Source organism: Semicossyphus pulcher, unplaced genomic scaffold (genome assembly GCF_022749685.1).
Source record: "Semicossyphus pulcher isolate SPU_LCO1_2020_fin unplaced genomic scaffold, fSemPul1.0.p SCAF_1, whole genome shotgun sequence".
NCBI classification, from domain to species: domain Eukaryota; kingdom Metazoa; phylum Chordata; class Actinopteri; order Labriformes; family Labridae; genus Semicossyphus; species Semicossyphus pulcher.
The window spans coordinates 21,963,001-21,985,160 of record NW_027211603.1 but is presented as its reverse complement, the minus strand read 5'-3'; the positions used below and the strand labels follow the sequence as shown (position 1 = coordinate 21,985,160).

The following is a 22,160-nucleotide window of genomic DNA, read 5'->3' as shown; positions in this document are numbered from 1 at the left end:
CTCGCCAGCCTGCCTTCTTATCTTCCTGCCTTAACAGGTTGACTGACAGTCACGTGGCGGGAGAAGATCCCTGTGACAATCCACACATGCAAAAGTGTAGAATGAAACCCTAAATGTAATGCTCTCATTCACAACAACCAGCTGATCTTTGTGCCATAAGGCTTAACAATTACTTATTTATAGTATAATCATTTATTAATGTTAACCTTCAAATACTGCTATCCGTATTATAGGTATGAAGGATGTCTCCCTGTTCAAAATATGAGGATAAACACTGAAATCACTGCAAACTGAGAAACAGCCTCTCTCTCTCTGGCAGCCGTTTTTAAACTAAATATTGCCAAAAGAGTTTCGTTCAACTTATTTTTCTTTCATGTTTGAATTCATCACTAAAGGCTGCAAGAGTTGATGTCTTGGGTATGTGGTAAATGCAGTGGAAACTGGATGAGTGCTCAGTGCATAGGACACTAATCTGTGGATTGCCGTCATCATGTTAACAACGACAATAAATCAGTCTAGACCACAGAGGGAAATTTAATCCTCAGTATAGTAGAGACATCTGTGCTCGCATGTTATTAAAATAAACAAAAATTCAAGTTTATGTTCTGTAAATTAGATTTGGTTCATTTGTATGCACAAGTTGTCAGGGCAATAGTTAGTATTTGGGTAAAGGTCTTTACCGTTTCAGATTTATAACACTACTTATGGCTGTGTTATGTGTGCCCAAAATGTGTGGGGAAAAGTCCAAATATGTTACCTTGACGATTGGGTGGCCACCCGATGCTGCTTTGACAGCTCCTCGACTGCCCTCTGTCTCATAGTGCGCTCGGTGGTGGGCTTTGGGTTGCACTTCAATCTTCAGGTCATACTGGCCAAACTGGCTCGGCAGCGGCCAATCTAGAGGAGGCAGTGAGGAGGTCCTGTGGAGAAAAAATACATGAAACATGCACACAGAGCATATTAAGGAGGATATATATTAGAATAACAAACAGTCTTGTGTAAAAGAGGCAAAAGACAGTGGAGAAATTGGTGCATTGGTAAATTTAAAGTTGGACAAACTGCCCTCGAGATTAAGATTTTGAGAGCGTAGAGTCAATGACGAATAGTTGAGTCTTAACAGTAAGAATTTCCCTCAGAAAATCAGCTTGAGCACACCTTCACATTTTCTGTATTTTAAATGATTCTGTAGAGATCAATGATGATGACTTGCTTTGCGTTCTGGCTGATGACAAAGACCTTACTGAAAAAGCTGTGGTTTCCCCCTTTTAAGGTCCGAGACAGTATAATAGGTATAAAATGGGGGTCTAACATGCAGTGTACATCGCCCCAGCAGACAGTGAATCACTGGAATGCCCACATGCATTACTCCTGTTCTTAAACATAACATTTGCAATTGGTCATGTTAAGCCTTTAAGGGTGAGTCACTCTCTAAAGGGGGCTTTTTTTTTATGAGTCTTCTGTGTGGGTCAGTGAAAAGATGGTGGGATGAGGGAGTGTGTCAGACAGTGAGTAAATGACTGAGTCTGTGTGCATACTGTAGTATGTGTGTTACACCTGTAAAGCACCACAGGAGCTGGCATTGTGTGTTTTTCCTCGCTGCCTCTTTTTTTTTTTTATCTGTGTAGGCCACAATCATATTTGAACAGCTGCACTCGAAAATAAAACACTCAATGGCCTTTCCCCACAGAGAAACTGGGTCTCTCCATCTACGTGCATTTGAGGAGTTTTCCCCCTAAAACATTTTGTAAACACTGGCATCAAACATTAGCATCAACAAAGAATTAACCTTTTCCGTATGTTGCTGATTATATTTGATTTAATTATATTAAAGTCAGGCCCAACAATCCACTAAAAATAATGAATGCCATATGCCCAACTACCCAAAATGGGAAGTTATCTTGACCAAAATGTATGTTATTATAGCCATATTAAAAGATAAAGTGTCAAAGTGAATAAGATAGTAAATTTAGTAAGAACTTTCCTCCTTTTTATTTTTATATCTCATCATTATGCGTATAACAGCGAGTAACTAATTACTGAACTACTACAGTACATATGTTCAACATGGTTAGGTACCTGGATTGTAGTAAAAGCCACAATGTAAACTCCTGTCACATCTTGACATTGTACATAATACACTATTCATGATCAAAGAGGCCTACAGTAGGACAACACAAGCAGTATGTGTGTCATCCAGGTGTTTTTACTGGCAGCATGTCTTTTTTTGCACAGCCGTATAGATTATGCACACTCCCATCGTATCCATGCATGTGTGTCTGTATGCCTATGGTTGTGTATGTTGGACCTGAGTCAGTGAATTGACTATAGAGAAGGCAGCTGCAGGCACGTGCTGTCAAAGGGGCCCACCCTATGCTCCCCTCTGATCTATTCATCAGTGTTGGCCACTGTAGGCTCTTTCCCCCCCTTTTTCACGGTGACATTTAACTTTTATTTGGCTCTATCTGAAGCAGTACACGCTCCTAGCATGCAAGCGCACTGCATGACAGATCTTTGACATTACAAATCATTTTTAAGGGAAAGTTTATAAACTTTTAGCCAGCATGGCTGACTCCCTTTATTATTCCTTTCCAAATGCCTGTCAAGTGCTGGCTACATGCAGACAAATTTGATCACTTTGAATTAAAGACATGTGAGTCCAGCTTTTAGCCGAGCCATTTTACTTCATAAACTGCCTTACAGATGGAACTAAATCTAAAGGAAAGACTGCCTTTTGGAATGAAAATGCATGAGGCTGATATTTTGTTGTTTTGAAAAGCCTAATGTAGTCCTGTGGTCACAAATCTAACTAATCCATTTTACAGATTCTCCTACCACATATGACGTGGAAAGCTCATTTAAAACCACTTTCGGTTCAGTAAGATGTGTTTATGTCCGCACATATCTCACATTTGTTTTGTTTATTATTTCTTTCCTGTTCACCTTAAAAAGTTAGTGTAAATGTTTGAATCGTCCTCAAAGACATGCTCTTAATACTTTTGAGCTTGGTGTTTTAAACAAGGTATTCACCTATCAGCAGCTCTAAGATGTAACACTCTAACACAGTGCAATAGAAGCATTCTAACCCTGATGTTTCCTCATGGCAGCCGTGACATAACCACCCACGAGGTGTGGGTTTGCGTGGCTGTTACGGTAACAGGAGTAGAGGAGGACAGAAGAAATATGAGCTTTGTGACAGAGCAGAGGAGGAGCGGTGACCTATGTTTGACATAGCATAACCTTCTCAAATGTCTGTCCAAGTTGTAGGGGGTTCCAAGTCCAATCAGACCCCCAAACCCCATCCAGTTATATCTATGTAAATTTGTTAGCAAATAACAGTCTAGTAAGAAAATTTGAAGCTGAATCTAAAAGGTAACTGGACTTGGTTTAAGTTCTTAAAGACATTTTCACCTCCCATCCAAAAGGCTAACAAATTCTATCCTAAGCTAGCCTGCTTACAGACTGGAACTTTACAAAGTCTATCTGATACAGAAAAATATTGAACCTTTGTTAAAATCAAGCTTAAGGAAACCAACTCATGTGTATTTATTAAATATCTCGCTGTATACAGATCAGACAGTAAGACGTGAGAAGACCCTTTGCCAAAGAAACGTGCCTGAACGACCTACAAATTTTGAATCCCAACCACTCTAACCCAAATCCACCAACTGCATCTGGGCCATCTGTTCAAAAGACCATTAACACACACGTGCATGCACACAGGCAACTCAACGACCTCCTATCCCATGACAGCCATGTGTTAACATTGTCTGACTCTCTTCTGTAGAAGTCACATCTGACAATGTACAAGTCGAATCAGTATTTTATGTTGCCACCGTGAGCAAATATTAAGAGGCAGGTTTGTCACTCACTACTACAGTAACTTTAGCCGGAACAAGTGTAAGGGAACACTTGTAGGTCAAGGTAAAGCTAAACAGCAGTAGCTACTGTGTTGGTCCTTATATAGCACCTTGCTCTACAGTAATGTAAACTCTATTCTGTCACTGTCTCGGGAAATTTCACTAACAAGGGCAAGGATGCAAAGATCAAAAAGTGACTCACCACAGAGCTGACAATATTACCCTGTTATTGTCTGGAGAGTGTTAGGTCTATGTGAGCAAGCATTTGTGTCATGTCTATGCATATGTTTCTACTTGTGTGTGTGTGTGTGTGTGTGTGTGTGTGTGTGTGCGGTGGCCCCCTTCCCATATGTGCCCTGTGCTGATTTACAGTGCTAGGGGCCAGTGCATACAAACAAGGCCATGCCTTCATCTGCTGCACACATTGGAGAACAGACAGCCCAGCAGACTCCTCTCCTAAAAAACTCCATTATGAGTTTGTGATTGCATTCGTCACTCTTTCATGTGGAGATTGTGCCTGTGTGTTTACATGTGTTACTTGGAGGCGTTGTTTTTTTCCATCCACATACTAATACACCTTTATTACTCTATGGTGTAACTAAGCCAGATTGTATTGCTGATAAAAGCTCAAAGTACCCTGATAACTAGACATTGATCTGCACAACTTAAACAACAGGCATATTCTTCAACTTCTTGCTAACTGATAATATTTTATTGCTTTGAAATGCTTTAACAATGTCCTAGATCAAAAGGGTTTAGATTTTTTATAACAGTGCACAACACTCTACAAATACCTTAACCAGTCTATTGTTCTCCCTTGCCCTACAAATTGTTTAAAGATTGACAGCAGGAGCTGTCTGGCCAAGCTGTGATTGCCTTATATAATACTAATTGCCACACCTCTATTTTTTTTTTGGCTTCTATTCCACACTATTACTGCAGTCACGACGGCTGTCACCAAGTCTTTCTTAAATATAAACAGGAAGTAGAAAAATAAATTGATTGCAACAGCCAGTTGAGAAAGTCTTCACTGACATTTAAAAAGACAAAAAGGTTTCAAGTTTCTCGACACTTCCTCTCACACTGGGTTTTCTACATGCGTATAATTTATGCTTTAGCTGGAGAACTTTAGCTGACTGCCTCTGTGAAATGGAGCTGAATTTAGAAATGATTATTTAGTAACTTTCTGCTTTTTCTTTTGACATCAGCAAATTTACCTGAATATAGGTGTGTGACCAGGCTTGGGTTTATTCCACGAGAAGTGAGAGGGCACTGAGAGGAACTGTTCCCCCGGGCCGTCCTTCTTCAGGCTGTGCAGGGACTCGTCTGAAGGAGAGTCTAGATTAGGAGACATATTTCCTTGATCATCCAGCACCAGATCTCCTTTCCCCGTCTGCATAGCTGTTCTGTCCTGTGAGGTCTTCCTCGTTTTGGATGGGATGTCTACCTCGGATGGGCAGCACTGGAAAGGTGACATGCTTACAGAAGGACTGCCAGCCCAGGTGTCCTCTGTTACACTGCCCCTTGGTGAAGGTCCTGGTGTAGGTGTAGGCGAGTGGTGAGGAGACAATGAGCTGGAGTAGCAGATGTCAGCACTGGAGTGGCGCCGCTTCCCACAGGGTGAGGTTGGACGTGAGGAGGGCCTTGAAGGTGGCCTAGGGCTGAGCCAATTTTCATCCGTAACGCTGGTGCGTGGCGAGTGGCAGGGGGACTGTCGGGGTGACAGGCTGATGGAGTGCGAGTGGTGCACAAAGGCGGGGTGGTGGTGCTGCCAGTGGGGCTGCTCCTCCAATACGCCACCACTGGTTTGAGGGGAGACACAGCCTGGGGAGGTTAGCGGGGAGCCCAGGGTGAACCGGGCTGCCGCTTCATTTAGCTCTGAGTCAACATCGTCGTACACATGTGAGAATGATTCACAGGAGGAGGCATCAGAGAACCAGCTCCTGGAGGAGAGGCTGCTGCAGGGGCTCGGGCTGAGTGAAGAGTCCCGGTATGAGTGATCCAGGGGTAAATACAGGTGGTCTCTGGACAGGGGCCTATCACCATGGTAGTCCCCATCAGGTCCATTCGCCCTCAGATTGTCCTCATTGGCATCCATCTCCTGCTGGCAGCTGGGGGAGATGGAGGTGATCTGGATACTGGGGCACTCAAAGGCCTTCGGCGCCTCCACAGGAGCAGAGGGTAGCAGGGGGGAGGTGCCATACTTGGAGTCTTGTGCCTCATAGCATGGAGGCTCAGTTCCGGGTTTATGTGGCTGAAAGCGCGGGGAAGTGCTGATGATCTGGGAGTGGGACTGCATGCCATGACGAGGCAGGCCAATAGACTGGTGGTTGGTGACCATAGACTGGGGCTGGCCCACATTTAGGATGTAGAACGATGTGTTGTCATCAGGCTCCAGATCTAGAAGAGGAAAAGGAGGAGAAGATTGTGTTATTGTTTGACTTCACTGAGTTATTACCCAAAGTAGGGATGGATTTTTTGCCGATATCTGATGTGCCGATATTGTCCAAAACTTTCTGCCGATTGCCAATTTTGATACCGATATATTAGGCACATTTTTTTCCAACATCAAGTCTCCCCTGTAGCGTAATTGATATTATGCCTACTCTTATATCTACTGGCACATGCATAAATGACATAATACAGTGCTTTTTAAAATGTACACATTCACTGGGCAATATAAGAAAAGTACTAAAACTTAGGTTATGAACAAAATTTCTTAGTTTGTAACGTTTTCTTTTTTTTTAGTAAATCCTCGAGCATTCAGGCATAATTAAAGCATTGTTTTATCAGCAGAAAACTGACATATCTGCCAATGCCGATATGTCATTTTCAAGCCATAATCTGCAGATACCGATAGCGTGCTGATAATATTGTGCATCCCTAACCCAAAGCATCTCTCATGTTATGTTGTTAAGACATACTGTGGGTTAAAATAGTGTGAGTTTAAATACTGCTGTGTCACAGCTCCTAAAAGCCACTTTCTAGGGATTACTATGAGACCTTAGAGTGTTGTGGAACATCTAAGGTTGTGTTTATGCAGATCAAACAAAAACACTTGTAGACACATCAGTGATATGAATCTAACCATCACCCACTGCATTCCTAATAGTACAGTAGTCATCCTGTTGCACCCTTGTTTTATGCAACCATGTGCTGCATAGGGACTATTGCCTTTGTTGCCAAAATGTCCTAAAATGTTTTGGTCACAGAGCACATAGAGTTTATGCTTTATATTTGAGCCCACTTTCAGGAAGTCAGAAGCAGGAGTTTTGCTGGGCAGCAGGCAGTCGTGCAGGCATCGTTCCAAGAGGGATAACCAATGAACAGCACTACTCAGGAAACAAATTCACACAACGATGCGTGCTGTCGGCTGTCATCACAGCTAGCGCCGGCAGGCTATTTATACCAAAGGTCATCCGGCACAGGCAGTAAGTACACACAAACACACACACACCCACACACAAACAAATAGACAAGAGCCCATTGTCCGCACTGGCACTACTCTGTTAGAGGTTATTGATAAACTTCCACTGGATATGCTCTGCTGCTCACATTGGGACCCCACCCAACACCACCTCCCACTGTTTCACATGTGAGATGTTAATTTCACATGCAGAGACAGGCAGATTGGAAACACATTATGAATTAAGGACTTTTATGTGCCTTATATTGAAATTTGTCCAAAGATCTGTCCCAAAAAAAGTTGAATTTTCTTCTCGTGCAGGTTTTCACTTGACAATTTAGTTATACGCATTGAGCATAAAGTAAAGTAGAGGCACTGAATTTAAAACTCATTGTTTACTTTTGTACATAACAACTCACTAAAGCAAAAAAGTAACACAAAACACACTGTCTATTTAATCCAATGTAAATACATAAAGAGTAAAAACAACGCAAGCATCATGTACCAATAGCCTTCCTGTCATGTTCTATCTTTGGCTTTTTGACTTCTGCTTTATTGTGAAATGAAAAGACTTATCCTTCAGTAAACTGCTTAATGACCAGGGAATAAATACGGGCAAAAAAGCCACTACAAAACATTTAGCATTGCTAAAAGGACCATGTAGCCTGTACAGGATAAGGTTGTGAAACCATTACACAACACTTCCCCATATTCCTTAAATATACCTACTTGTCTAATAAACATGTTACAATTAAAATAAAGCATAAAAAAGCCATAACTTGATAGTTAATATAATGTCATATTTGTTTCCTCTGACTTTAAATGAAAACTACATACCAGTAACATAACATCTTTTCAAATCAGACATTAAGGATAGCCCAAAGAAGTTCATTAAGAAGGAAAAGGATTTTGGTTTCTGTCCTTCTATCCTCTTTACCCGACAGCAGCAACAGAGGCAGAAGCAGCAAGCTCTTTATTTATAGCTGCTCGGCTTCGCTCTGGCCCTGCCTGCCTGTCACAAGACCGAGCAGTGGATCCTCTGACGACAGCATCTGACGGACTGACAGGGAGCACGAGAAGGACAACGGTGGGGAGGAAGAGAAAGAGGCTGTGCGGGACAACTATCCTCTTTCTCAATGATAGCCTGAATTTGCTTCTATATGAGGAGATAACAAGAACATATAAAGGAAAGGGCGGCAATTAAGACAGACACACACACATCTTCAGAGTAGGGAGGGAGTATCACCCCTTTTCCATAAACTACACCGCACTATACAAGATATGAGGCTCAGAAAACAAAACATAACCTGCAATTTTATGATTTCTGCCATTGTGTTTTTCATTGTTATTTCTGGGTTATGCAAAATGTCCCCTATCCAAAAGTATGATAATCAAGATAAATGTATTAAAATTCTGTGTTCATTGAGTTGTCTGAAATCTGTGAAGCTGTTGCCAGTGTCCATTTAATAGCTGAAGGCATTAAAAATAGCTATAGAGAAATAATCAATCTTGTCCCTGATGGTCTGGTTTACATTTGAAGCTCATATAGAGTAATCAGAATGAATTTCAGTTTGTTCCATAACCATTGAAAAACTTAGCATTAAATTAATTTTTTCAAAGTTTCTGTTTTTTTTTAACTGGGTTGCCATTTAGCTAACAACTCAACCTGACAGGCTTATTTTGTTGATTCACACCAAGAACTTCAAATACAAATCATTCAGGGTAAAGCGGGGCAGTCCCAGGTGCTGACTGAGTAATGAGCAGCTGCTACAGAAAATGATGTGCTAATTACACGCAAATTGGGAGCGCATATTCAATGAAACTTGCAGTGAAATGTGCGCTTCTATGTTGGTAAATCTAGTAGCTTGTTATCATATTTACCTTTTTCTGTGACTTCATTTGAGCTTATATTGTAATGTTATGAAACTTAGTAGGTAATATATTGTCGTCCTGACTTGTGGAGTACAATTATCGATAGGCTGGTGCTATATACTGCACTCTAAACAGATTTCCCTGCGATTTTGATGCAGTGGCGCTTATGACATAAATGAGGGTAACATGAGGAGAAATCCATTGATGAAGAAGAAGTTAATCAGATATCGTGACGTATCGTTAAATGATTGTCTTGCAATATATCAATTATCGCTAAATCCCTGTATCGTAATATTATCATTATAGAGGACCACGTAAAGCTTATCGTATCATGACCCTGCGATTCCCATCCCTAGTGTAGGGTAATTCGGGAGGTTGAAAGAGTTCATTTCCGACACTCTGCTTTTGTAGCTTGTGTTCACATTAATATCCTTTAGTAGGCAGAAGATGCAGTTTTCTGTTTAAAAATATTTTATACTAGTGGAAAGCCATGAAGTAAATCATGTCATGATGTCTGGAAAAGATTTATGATACATGAAAAATATACATCTTAAAAAGTCATTATGCTGTGGAAGATTCTCGTACTTTGTATTAGATGTCTGAGTTGGCCTGGTTATAGCAATGAGATCAGTAACTTGTCTCCGGACTGTCTCTTTCTCAGTCTGCTCAGATAACAGATTAGAAATCCTTCTGCTTGGTTGCCCTACATTCAAAAAACTAAATTTAATTTTTTTTTTTTCATTCTATTTAGACATTTTATGTCTCTCTGTTCCACAGCGGCTTTCTGTTTTTTTGGCAAAAGTTAAAAAAAAAGTAAGAGTAAATGGTAAAGACGAGATGTTACAGAAATGAAATCTCCTTTTCTGCTTTTGCATATTTCTGCCAGTCATAAAACATGGTGAGGAGAGATGAGTGGTCGCACAGATGAGGGTCAGACAGGGGACGACCATGTTACCTGGCCCACAGCCCTCTTGCCCCGAGATAAGATTAGCTTGCTACCTAAACCCTCAAGTGTGAGGGAAGGGGTGGGTGGCGGGAAACCCCCTTGGCTGAGCCAAACAGCAGTCACCTTAGGACAGGAGGTCAGGGAGGAGAGGAGAGGAGACAAGAGGAGAAGAGAAAAATGATAGAGAAGAGAAGCAAGCAGTGATGCTGTTGTTTTATGAATGGCCTTGGTTGCAAAGCCCAGTGCACCACACTTCTCAAGTGTCCATACATCAGACAGCCAATCCGGTTAAATAAAGATGTCTAAGAGGCTTTGCTGTACCTAAGCTAATAATAGCTCCTCCTCACTGGGAGATTTTTCTGTGAAGTGTAGATTGTTGGATGATTTTGACACGCCAAGAAAACCATTGTGTTGTCACGATAACCACAGGGAACAGCCTGACATACTGGTGATGGTGGCGTCTACCTTGGTTCACGACACACAGCTCAACACCTCTGGGCGGACATTATACTGCCTGGGGATTCTCGCTTTAGGGTAATCCATACAGTTCCTCCCTCCTCCTTCTCTCACTGCACACAAAGTGTGTCATTGTCCTCTGACCGGCAGTGACACACAGGCACACATTCTGAGAAAGTGCCGTTTATCACTGAGTGACGGAAGGATTTGTCTCTCCCAGAGAAGATGACAAGCTCCTACCTGCGGCATGTTCCTTCTGGTGCGCCCACGATCTTTCTGTCTACCTCTCTTTGTGTGTGTATGAGCCTGTGTAAGGGTAAGAAAGTGTGGGTGGTGAATTTGTGTTCCTGTGTGCCTGTGGTTGTGCCTCTGTGCCTTCCTGTGTGTGTTTGTGCACACTCTGTATGTGCGTGCGATTGTTTGTGTGTATATGTGCATACATCCCAACACGTATTATGGTCTTAGGTTACCCACCAGCACCAACACCACGCTGTGCCGCAGCTAGCATGAAACTTTAGCCAGGGTTCCCTTTGTGGTGGACCAGCAGATTGATTAGAGCGGGCTCTGCTTACATCCCCTGTACGGAAGGCTTTGTGTTCAGCCCAGTCTCCTCTTTCAGCTCCCCTCAAAAGCTGCTGACCAACAGACCACAGCAAAAGTGTGCCAACACACCATGTACTGTAAGCCTCATGAGATAAATGGCATATACCTAAGATAAGAAGGCAATTAACTCAATAAAAATGGTGACTCCCATATAAGATCATTTCATTTTGGATAATTGTCAGTTGTCTTTCTTACAGAAGATAAGCTTTGATTTCTAAAATTCCTTATCAGTCCACTCAATTGACTCAGAGGGACACACATGTTGCAATCTTTTTTAATTGCTGAAACCAACTCCAAAACCTCAACACATGGTGCCCACCAATACCAATTAGCTATTTGATACATCTAGTCAATTAATATCTGTTCACCTCACTAAATTTAATTAAATTATTTTCTATACTCGGGACAAAAGGGGCAGGGAATGCTGTGGCAGTAAAAACTAACTCAGTGGCCCAGTGCGACAGAGGGTACATGACCTGGATTAATGTATTAGGCAAGGCAAGTTTATTTATAAGGCACCATTCATACATAGAGCAATTTAAAGTGCTTTACAAATAATAATAATTAAATAATTTGGGAAAATTCAACAAAAAGCCATTTGAATTTAAAAAAATATATATTCAAGTAAAATAGGTCTTAAAAACCTTTTTAGAACATGTAACAGTTTTTACATTTAGGTTGGTATAGATAGTAGCAGGGATTCCCAGGAGCCCTGACATAAGCAAATTTAATTCCTTCCTCCTGGGTTTTCCAGGAACTCTGCAGCTGGCTGGTTGCCTACACTAAACAGAGAGCCTGTGACGCACATGTACACACGTATTGTAAGGGTTGGCCTACACCTGTGGCTTAAAACCTTCCTGAATGGGTTTGTGCCAAACCTACTGGTGATCCCTGTGATGTAGGCTGTTGGGTCTGACCACATATAGAATTCAGTGAGAGTGATGGAAAAAGGCATCAAAATGTAGGACAATACGTCAGGCTGAATCTACCAAGAGTCAAATGGAACCGAGCACTTATACAGTCAAATTATGAGGTATAGGTGTATTCTTGCATTTGCAGAGCCATGTCATTGTCATTATCCTGTGACGTTATTTTAGGGTTACATCAAAAAGCCTTCCTGTGCCGTCACTGAAGACTCACCAGCCACCACAGGCTTAACAATGGCAGCCTAAGCCAATGTTAACATATGCCGGCAGCTAAATTAAGCTCCTAATTAACAATGTCATGCGGAGATAACATTATGGGATAAACATAGAGTGCCAAGTAACCATCTGAACTAAATACCCACCAACGCACAAAGATCCTTCAAACACAACACTAATTGCCCTCAGAATACATTCATTTGCTACACTCAGAAAAGGTTAATAATTACATAGATGTAGGGTAAAAAACAACATGGTTTATTTTCATGGCATTGTGCTTTACAAACTATAATGTTAATGTTAATATATTAATATCTCATCATGTGCCTTAACATAGGATCTAAAAAACAGCTAAAAAAAACATGTGAGGGCATGCCTTTAGTTTTAAAGCTACATCACTATAAATAGGACAAGTTAGTCAGACAGGAGCACTGTATTGAAATCAACTGACTTGAGAACATTCTCATACATCCAGCACCTAATATCAGACAAACACCAGGTAGCCTAATGCAGGACACGTCAGATAGAAAAAGTTTTCTCTGGGTGAGATGAATGTCAACAGAAACTAAAAGTGAAGTGTCTTTGACTTCTATGCTTCACAGTAGAAAAGGACCCAAAATAGAGCCCTGGGGGACCCCCAAAAAAATTGATAAGTTAGGTAAGGAGGTGGCTCATCCTAATACGACAGCGACGACAGTTATCTATTTAGCAAAATCTAACTCGAGCTACACAACTGATGGCAACAAAGCTTTTCTTAAGGTTCAATAAAATGCTCCATCTATTGCAGGAGCCCAGGACAAGAATGACTACTCTGAAAATAATGTAGCTTACAGTACGACTCAACAGTTCCAGAGAAAATCTTACCCAGTTTCCAAGGCTGAACAGAACAAGCCTAGTTTTAAAATGTAGTCATACACAAAATAAGGAACAACTGAAGAGCCTATCATCTCATCTGCAGCCTCAATTACCATGACTGTATTGTAAGTATGTCAGCCTACATTCAAGTTCAGTTACATGTAAACACGGGTGCATTACAATCCATGTCATCTTTACTTGGCTTCTACCAACAAAGATGCTTTTTTGCATGCATGTAAACACAAGAAGTGTCGGACTTTTCATGTATGAATTATTTTTCAAGGGAGCAGAAGAGCTAGAGTGCATTAGAAGATTTGCCTTCAGGCAAACACCAGCGGCATGATGGCCTATAATAACCCAGTGCAGATAACATCAGAGGCTACTGCTAGCAGCGGTGACATTTAAACAATCTGTCACGGCTGACAGTGCATGTGCCTGAAAAAGTCAACCAGAGAGAGAGCAAGGTAGAGGGACAGACAGGGAAACAGAGCTTTTGTCTTTCAACATGTGTGAATGAAAAAGAGAGTGTGTGAGACACAGATACAGAGCGGAGAGAGACAGAAAGAGAGAGTTGACATTTGCACACAATGGGTTTTAGAGAACATAGTGAGACTATAGCACCTACTATTTACCACTGATATATGAAAGTGTGTCATCAAAAATTCTCCAACAAGTTCGGAATAGAATATAATACCTTGTGCACTATGTTACTGGAAATGATCATATATACAAGCATAAAAACAGGAACGCTTGTTATCAAAATAACTACAAAAATAAGCCTATGTTCAGCCTTCTTAATGTCCACAAGGTTAATCTGCAAGCCTTGATCCATCTTCACACAGATTAGTTAACCAACAGAACGAGGAGGACCACTTCCCATCCCCTGTGTTGCTGGCACAGTGGTGGAATGGATGAAGAGGATATGGGGAGGTGGTAAAAAGAAATGCAGTGTCCTCAAGTAAAGGGTCAATCTGCTCTGCTTGGGGGAGAGCCTCATAACTCTCCTGTAATGCTTTATCATGCTTCCAATCAGGCCAACACAGAACAACAGGAAAAACTAACAGGAAGTAATCAAGGAAAGAAACAGGAAGAAAGAAATTTCCCTGTTCAAAAGCATGAATGGAAGTGGTATATATGTCCTGAAAAATGTTTCCTTTACATATTTCCCATAGCTCAACAAGTCCATACATGCTTAAGAAGATGACTAGAATATCTCTACCCCACAGACCCAATCCATGTTTTATAACATGGTGTGCAGAGAGGGATCAGTGAAAACCTCTAGCCACAATGTGTGTACTGCCCTACTCAAAAACATCGGCCACAACTGAAATGGGTACCATTAGTCCTTTGAAGATCTAACTGGTGTAGCACAACTTTTACACTATCTATTTAGCTTTTAAGTCTTTTAGATCTTAATTTCAATATCTTCTTACTTATCCCACCAAATACCTTTTTCATTATCACTAAAGGGCACCATAACAATCAATGTTTTTGATATCTCATTTTAGAATAAGTCGCACCAGATCATTGGATGCATAATGGGAATGGGACAAGAAAAACTGCATGGGGTAGAGGTGCCAATACCAAGCATTAGCCTGGCTGAAATATGGCTTTGAGGGGTAGCCTAAAATAAAATAGGATTCAACCACCCTGATCCCTGTGTAGCAAGCCCTGCCTTGTAGTAAAAGGGGACCAAAGAGAGAAAGAAAAAAAGGAACCAGATGCAGGAGTTCAACAGCTTTCTCTCTGGTGTAATGCAGTCTCTGACATGTTGATACAGCGCAGCCAGCGGTAGCTTCAGTTACACTAAATTTAAACTAGACAGATGCCACACATAGTTACTCATGCCTCGCCCCGGGAAACAAACGTCTCATTCATCACGGTGGGTGCTGGGACCCCTTCAGTTCAGTAGGGTTAGGGGGCAACCTCATGGTGATCTAGCCCCACATGTGGACCTAATGCATGACTGTCTGACCTTTGACCTCTCTGTCTTTTACATTTTCATAGAAGTATTTGAACCCAAAGGGCCGTAAAGTCTTTTTTGTCACAAAATGTTTTTCATCTGATTTATAAATTAGACAATAGTTTGTCAAACTCTCCAGCAATCCACTACCATTGTAGTTCCTTAAATCCAAGCTTTGCTTGCATGTTTTCCAGTCTTCTTTAATTTTTAAAAAATATATATATTGTGAATTTATGAAAATCAACAAGTAGGTATGTCCCATGTGTCCAACATATTTAATTTCAAAAAGCTTCACAATCAAAATAATAAAAAAATATCTTAAAACAAACAAACAAAAAAATGACCAAGCCAAATGAACATGAGCATAGCAGGAGTTGAGTGTATTGCATACAGCGCGATACATCAAAAGCAAAATTGTATGTTGGACACATTTCAACATTACACTAGAGACCTCTCAATAAATTGGCCATATGTGTTTTCAATAAAAAAATGTAATATATTCTGTTGTTCTCCAATGAAATGTCTTCTACATTTTCTGACAGACTTGAGGACAGCTTGTACTCTAATGACAGCTGCCTGTCTGAGTGGCAGCTCCCACCACTCACCATTAATGTCTAGACTACACACAAGACACACCTTGCTAGAGTTGGGAGTGCCGACACACTCACCTGGCGATGTAGTGCACAGCATTCTTCCACTCCTCTCCCCGTTAAGATCGCAAAGCGCTTGAGCAGTTAAAAGTTGAAGGCTGCAGTCGTGCTGGGACGAGAGGGGTTCTCCTGCACTAAGTAAAAACGAGTCACTAGAACCTGCCGCCTGCCCTCTGCCACTCTCTCTGGGAGCTCAAAATAGTCCACCATGAGAGCGATGTAATTTCAGTCTTTCAGTCTTTCCCACGACGAGGACTGAGAGGATTGTGCTCTTGGTTGAGAAAAGGAGAGCAATAACAACAACAAAGAAAAGGGTATACTTACTTTCTTGACTAACTTGCTTGACTAATTTGTTTGATCAATTCATTATGAAAAAAATGCGCCTTGACATATCTTTATATCAGGCATGAAAAAGACAATCGCAAAGGTACAGGAAATGTCACAGAACATTAACAGCTTCAAAATCAAACCTGACTAGTCACTAAGTGGTTGTGGTGACTGCTGGCATCTGGAGATTTCATTAGCCTACATCAGTCTCTCTGATGTCACTGGTGGTCTCTTTCATATCCTGAGACAGCAGTGAGAAAGGAAAGAAGCCTCAGTCGTCCTGGTGGCAGGTCTACAATGCTCTGTGCTGGTAAACCACAAGGACTTCTTTCAGCTTGTGAGCAAAGAGAAAAAAAAGGAAAAGGTTGATGTATATGGAAAATATACAAAAAAGAGAAAGTTCTCGTCAAGGAGAGCGGGTGAAGAAAAATGTTGTTCCTGTTCCCCTCAGCAGCAGCTAGAGAGCGGTGTGTGTCCCCCCCTCTCCTTTAATTCCTCCCGGCCATCTGAACCCCACATGGCATGTCTGGGCAGAGATCCAGACATCTCCACCATGGATCTACAACTCTGCCCCCCATAGAGGGCACTTCTTTTGCCCCCCTGGCCCCTGCATCATACCATCTCCAATGCCCAATGAGACCACTGCTCATGACTCGCATAACCCTAACCCACCAATACCTATTTCTACCTTTCACACAACCACTTCTCAACAGACACTCTATTACAAAAGGGGTAAGTGGTATTTTGAGGGATTAGCCCAAATACATGGTGTAACGTGCTGCTAAATGGACTGTGCTATTTTTATGTACAGAACTAGATTAAATAACTGTGAAGGGAAAGTATGTTCTGTAGTTGATATGTACAACCAAAAAACCTGTTCGATACTATGAATGACATAAGGTTTGATGCCACGGAATTTAGCAAGCAACAGCAACACACACCAGTGTGTGATACGGCTGCTTTCAGCGCAGTTGGTTTCACAATGACAGTTAGCTGTAAGCTACAAAATGTCTTGAACTGGCCGTTACTCAAACATGACCTACGTACCTCTTTACACTTGACCTACGTACCTCTTTACACTTGGTTAACCCTGCCGATCTTAATCTACGGCAGGGCGCCTAAAAATGGTTTTGTTCTTCAATAGATTAAAAGGAAAAGGAAAACAAAAGGGAAAAAATGTAAGCAAAAATGCATGAAACGACAAAAGCAATGGTGATATACTGTAAGTGGAAACATAACTCCTTTTTATAGACCTTTTGATAGTGATGCTCTCTAAGGAAATGGAATTTGTATGAATGTTATTTTAGCATGGGGAAGTCTTACATAGACAGCTAACTTTTTAATTAGTTAAAGAATGATGTAGGGTTAATGATGTTTTTATGTTACTTTTAACAAGATTTAAATTATATTAAGGTATTACAAAAATTAAGAAAATATATATAATTTTATTCCTCCTTATGTGTTATGGAAAAACTTTTTTGACATGTTTAATAGTTTAAAAAAATCTTTATATTAGATTATATATAGAACACTAAGATTTTAAACATATGCCTGAAGCCTGAAAATCACTGTATGTTGTTACTTATCCACACAAACACATCTCACATAGGCAACTGGTGACACTTGGTTTACTAGTTGTTTTATTTTCTAATTTCTGATGTGTGGCCCCGTGTCATTTAGGAACAACATAATAAAAAGTGATTCTATGACAACTGTCACAAACTTGGCATACTTTTCTTGAGCTACCTGTTGCTGCATTAGTAACCAAGTGCCTTGGTTGAAAAGCTGCAGAGTCATATCACAGTTTTGGGTGAAACTGTCACAGTTTTCTAGCACAACAAAATGCAAATAATATCTTTTCCCAAGCCACGACTAGTATTCAATTCAACTGAACTTAAAAAAAATCTTTAAGCAATTCTGGTGAGAAAGGCCCCGCACAAACAACAAAACAAAACACGTTTTAGAAAAGACAGTGCGAGGGCTAAGAGGAAGTTTATCTTGTTTTAGAAATTGGATACATATTGCAGTAGCCTTTTGAGTCCAGATAAAACCTGTAAACAGCTGAACAGTCTGAAGAATACATCCAGCAAAAAGTGGAAAATAATATTCAGTATTCGTGACTTGGCACTGTTAAAGTAACAGACACGTTTTGGGTGCCTTTAACTGCAGTCCATTTGATTCATCTTTTTTGAACACAGTTCTGAGCAAGATACCTATATTTTCTAAGATTATAAAAATCTGGCCATTGACCTTATACCTACATAGAACATAGAAAAATATTTTGATGAAGATCCTTTAAAATCGATGAATAAAACAAAGGTTAAAGATATGCACTGAGTTGGAGATTTTATGGTTGAAAAATAAACAAAAACGATTTAATTTACCGTAAAATTCGGTGTATAAGATGCACTTTTAATAAAAAAAATGTTTTCATCTAAAAAGTTATCCCTCTGTGACCAAATTTAAAACACAGAGAGAGGTATATTATTTTGTTATGGTATTTTACCCAGACGATTGCACTATAAGCTAAAGCTTACACACACATGCGCCGTCATGATTGCCAGTGCAGCCGCCATCCTCACAACAATAGCAAAATCAAAAGTCAGAAAGGCTTTATTTAACTGATATATTTACTTCTATATTTAACTGAAAAACATAGACATATCTAAAACCATGCTATAAATAACCACAAAAGTGATGAACTACGCGTTGTCGTTTACAGATAAACATATTTGCGGTTCCTGTCATCTAAATGCTTGCATGCATGTTTACATCTAGGGTTTTTTTTGTTCAAACTTTATTGAACACTACTTTAATATAAAAACATCTGTTTACATTTAGTGGGGGGCTGGACAATCGTGTTTGTATAGGTCACCAAGTTGGCTATGAACTCTGGGTAACTACCAAAGAAAAGTCCGCTGATATGCAGATTCACGGAAAGTCCGCAACTGGCGTTAAAAAGTCTGCATCAAAGCCCTCATGCACTTGATGATTTGACAGAGGGACAGCACTAAGCACTCGCACACATACCGGGAACATGTCTCAAAGTCAGTGAGTGTCTGAGTTTGGAGATTGTGATTGAACCAATCAATGTTACCATAGGCTGAGCTCAACTACTGCACTGGTAGCTACCAGGATTGCAAACTCAACATGGAGAAAACAGATGGTAGGCTATAATTAGTGTGTTTTGAATATGTTTCAAATGAAATAGCTGCAGAAAACCTGTTTACTATCTCTGGGATACCCCCAAAAACAGACAGCGCCTTATATTCCGGCGCGACTTAAATTCCGGATTTTACGCTGCTTAATTTTTTCATAACATATTGGTCAAAATGTCCCCAATAACCTAGCCTAAATTATAGCACATGTATCTTCAGTTTGAACTACAAAGTTTGAGCTAGTGTTTTCCCAAGTGAGCTGCTGGATCTAAACTACACAAAATAAATGCCAACAAAACAATAAAACTTCTTTGAAGAGTGGACCCAATGAAGAAATCATTGGGGTATTTCCCTTAATGACTAAAACTATTTCTATAAGAGGCTTTGATAATGTTTAATCAACATTAAGATGTTGGGTCTGTAGTAAACGCTTAGCCTCTGTCTAAAAGCCATTCTTATACAGCTCAGATTTGTTTCAGTGAATTTTGAATTATCCAATCTCACTTTCCAGTTAAGCTGATTCACAAAAGGTCTTGTTCTTTAAATCAGTCGGCTCTGTACATAATCAGGGGAAAACCCTTACAGTAAGCTTGCCCAATGCCTCTCAAAAGAACAGTGGAGTATTTGACCTCAAAAGAGTTGACAGTTGCCTGAGCAACAAGGACAGAACAGTCAGAGAGCAAAAGAGGGAAGAGACAGACACCCATTCAGACAGACAAAGAAGAACAAAAAGAAAGGGGCTTTTAATCATATTCACATATGCAAGTAATAAGCTGAAAGATGGCAAGATGACTGACAGTTGGGCTGAGACTAAAAGTGTAAAAGGAAGCCAATATTCAAGCAGCTCCCATTATAGCATCCTTTTAGAAATTTTAAATACATTACGGTAACTTTTGAATTAGAAGTTTGAGGAACTGGTTGCATAAGAAATTAAAACAATCACAGACTGATCAAGCAACATTCAACAATAACAGCCTCTGTGGAGTGAAAACCTGCCAGATATTTACTGTAGAGGTTTTCCTGGTTGTTACAAAAACAAGCCCTGACTTGATCCTTGCATTCAGAGAAGGAGAGCAGCTCAGGAGTGTGCAACTCCCTGTTACTCTGGCTGTGTGATCCTGTATTACCCTCAGGTTATTAATTCGAACACGCTCCCCCCCTTAAGGGCCAAGTCATACAGTCCGGACCAGATTAAAACCCCTTGCACAGTGGTGCTTTGATTCCTACGCTGATTTCGAACAGCAGTTTTTTTCCTCGTTCCATCTCCAAATCAGGCTTCCTTTTTAATCGAAAGAACAGAACATTTAGATTGCACATGCCAAACCTCGAGGAGTGATTACTTTGCCAGAGTTTCATGAAAAGGACAGAGCTGGAGAATACAGTGGTTAAAATGGTTAGGCAAACAGACAGAATCAAATGAAGGAAGTGAACTTTGCATGAATGCAAAGACCAATGAAAATGCCATTAATACATGTGTGGGTTTAAATCCAGCTTGTGACTTGGTTATGTCTTTAATCACACAGCATGTGTATATTATACTATCTAAAAGACCCATTCACACATTTAAACTAATACACAACTCCTATCCGAAAAGGCAGTGCTGTCTATTATTAACAGGAGTAACTCAGGATGTTTCATATTTAGCGATATCAGATTCACAGACACGTCAACCACATTTGTCATTACACTGCAACACATCCAGATAAAAACACAGAATTTCTGCATGTGCAATCAGAAAGAAAATGTATCGGCATATAAAGTACTGTTCATATGGATTTATGTTGATTTCAGTCCTGACATCCTTAACATACTTTCAAGCAATTTCTGGAGGAGCGCAGCCTTTAATATAATGCATCCCTACAATCTCAGGCAACAAAGTAAAGATATTTTCACAAGACGTGGTCCCTGTATGTCCATAAATACAGCTGCTTTTGGTTAACGTGATGTATCAAACGTGGACCTGCTTCATTCACCACTTCAGTGAATCTGTGTTACACTTACAGTGAAGTAAATATTCAAATCCATCACAAACATTTTTATTGGTGTGACGTAACATTAACTGGAAAAACTTTGCAATGCCTTGTTTATCAGTTTTACGGTTTAGTTTCCATTCAGAGTGTTTTCCGAAACATAATCCACAAGATCGCTCATAGCGAATAAAGACGTGTATTCACTTGATACAAAGTCCTTTCTATGCGCTCTTCAATGTGCTAATGCAATTATGATCATTTGGAATGGCAAATTTGTAAACAAGCCCAGGCTCTGATAAGGTATTTTATTTGCTAACTTACTGCCTTAGCTTCAAAGAGAGCCTCTTGAAAGAAACATACTATCCTCTAATTTTCCATTTTTGTTTTGCCCTGTGTAGGAAAATTCTAAGACCAGGCCTCTCATCTTGTATGCTTTACAAGGGACTTCACTGATCAGCAAAGACTAAGACTATTTTTTAACTTCTTGATATTGTCTTATTGTTTAAGCACTTGGGATAGCAGCTGTAAATGACTTATAGCCCACTGTTTTAAACTTTGATGTATACCTTGCATACGAAAAGCAAATTATTAAAGATAACCTATATCTTGAGGTTGACGTTTAGAATATCAATACGTTTTTCGTGAGGGTTCCACCATACTGAAAGTGTAAGGAATCACTACAATAGCCTGATAAATTACATCCTTTCTTTCTTCTGTTAAATCTAGCACCTGAAGCAAATGTTTTATTAAAAAGCCAAGAGTGCTCCAATTCAAGGGTCAAGGTATTTTTAAGAGATAAAAGACTTGATAACTGGTCTTGCTACCTGTTAAACTAGTGACAAACTTCAACTGACCTTAACTTGCTTTAATTAGCTAGAACATATTTCAAAGCTTTTTACTTCCAGATATGAGGCATACTATGAATCAAATGTGTGTTTATTAGATAACATGTTGA

General features: G+C 40.2%; 1 protein-coding gene across 1 annotated transcript in view; it reads right to left on the bottom strand.

Moving 5' to 3' along the window:
- Nucleotides 1-22,160, bottom strand: part of nfatc3a (nuclear factor of activated T cells 3a) — a 56,121-nt gene that overhangs the window by 32,514 nt on the left and 1,447 nt on the right. Inside the window, exons 2-3 of the mRNA XM_069657954.1 lie at nt 5,075-6,257; nt 758-920 (exon numbers count right to left, since the gene is read on the bottom strand). Of these exons, the coding sequence (XP_069514055.1) occupies nt 758-920; nt 5,075-6,257 (1,346 nt within the window). The remainder of the gene's footprint in view (nt 1-757; nt 921-5,074; nt 6,258-22,160) is intronic.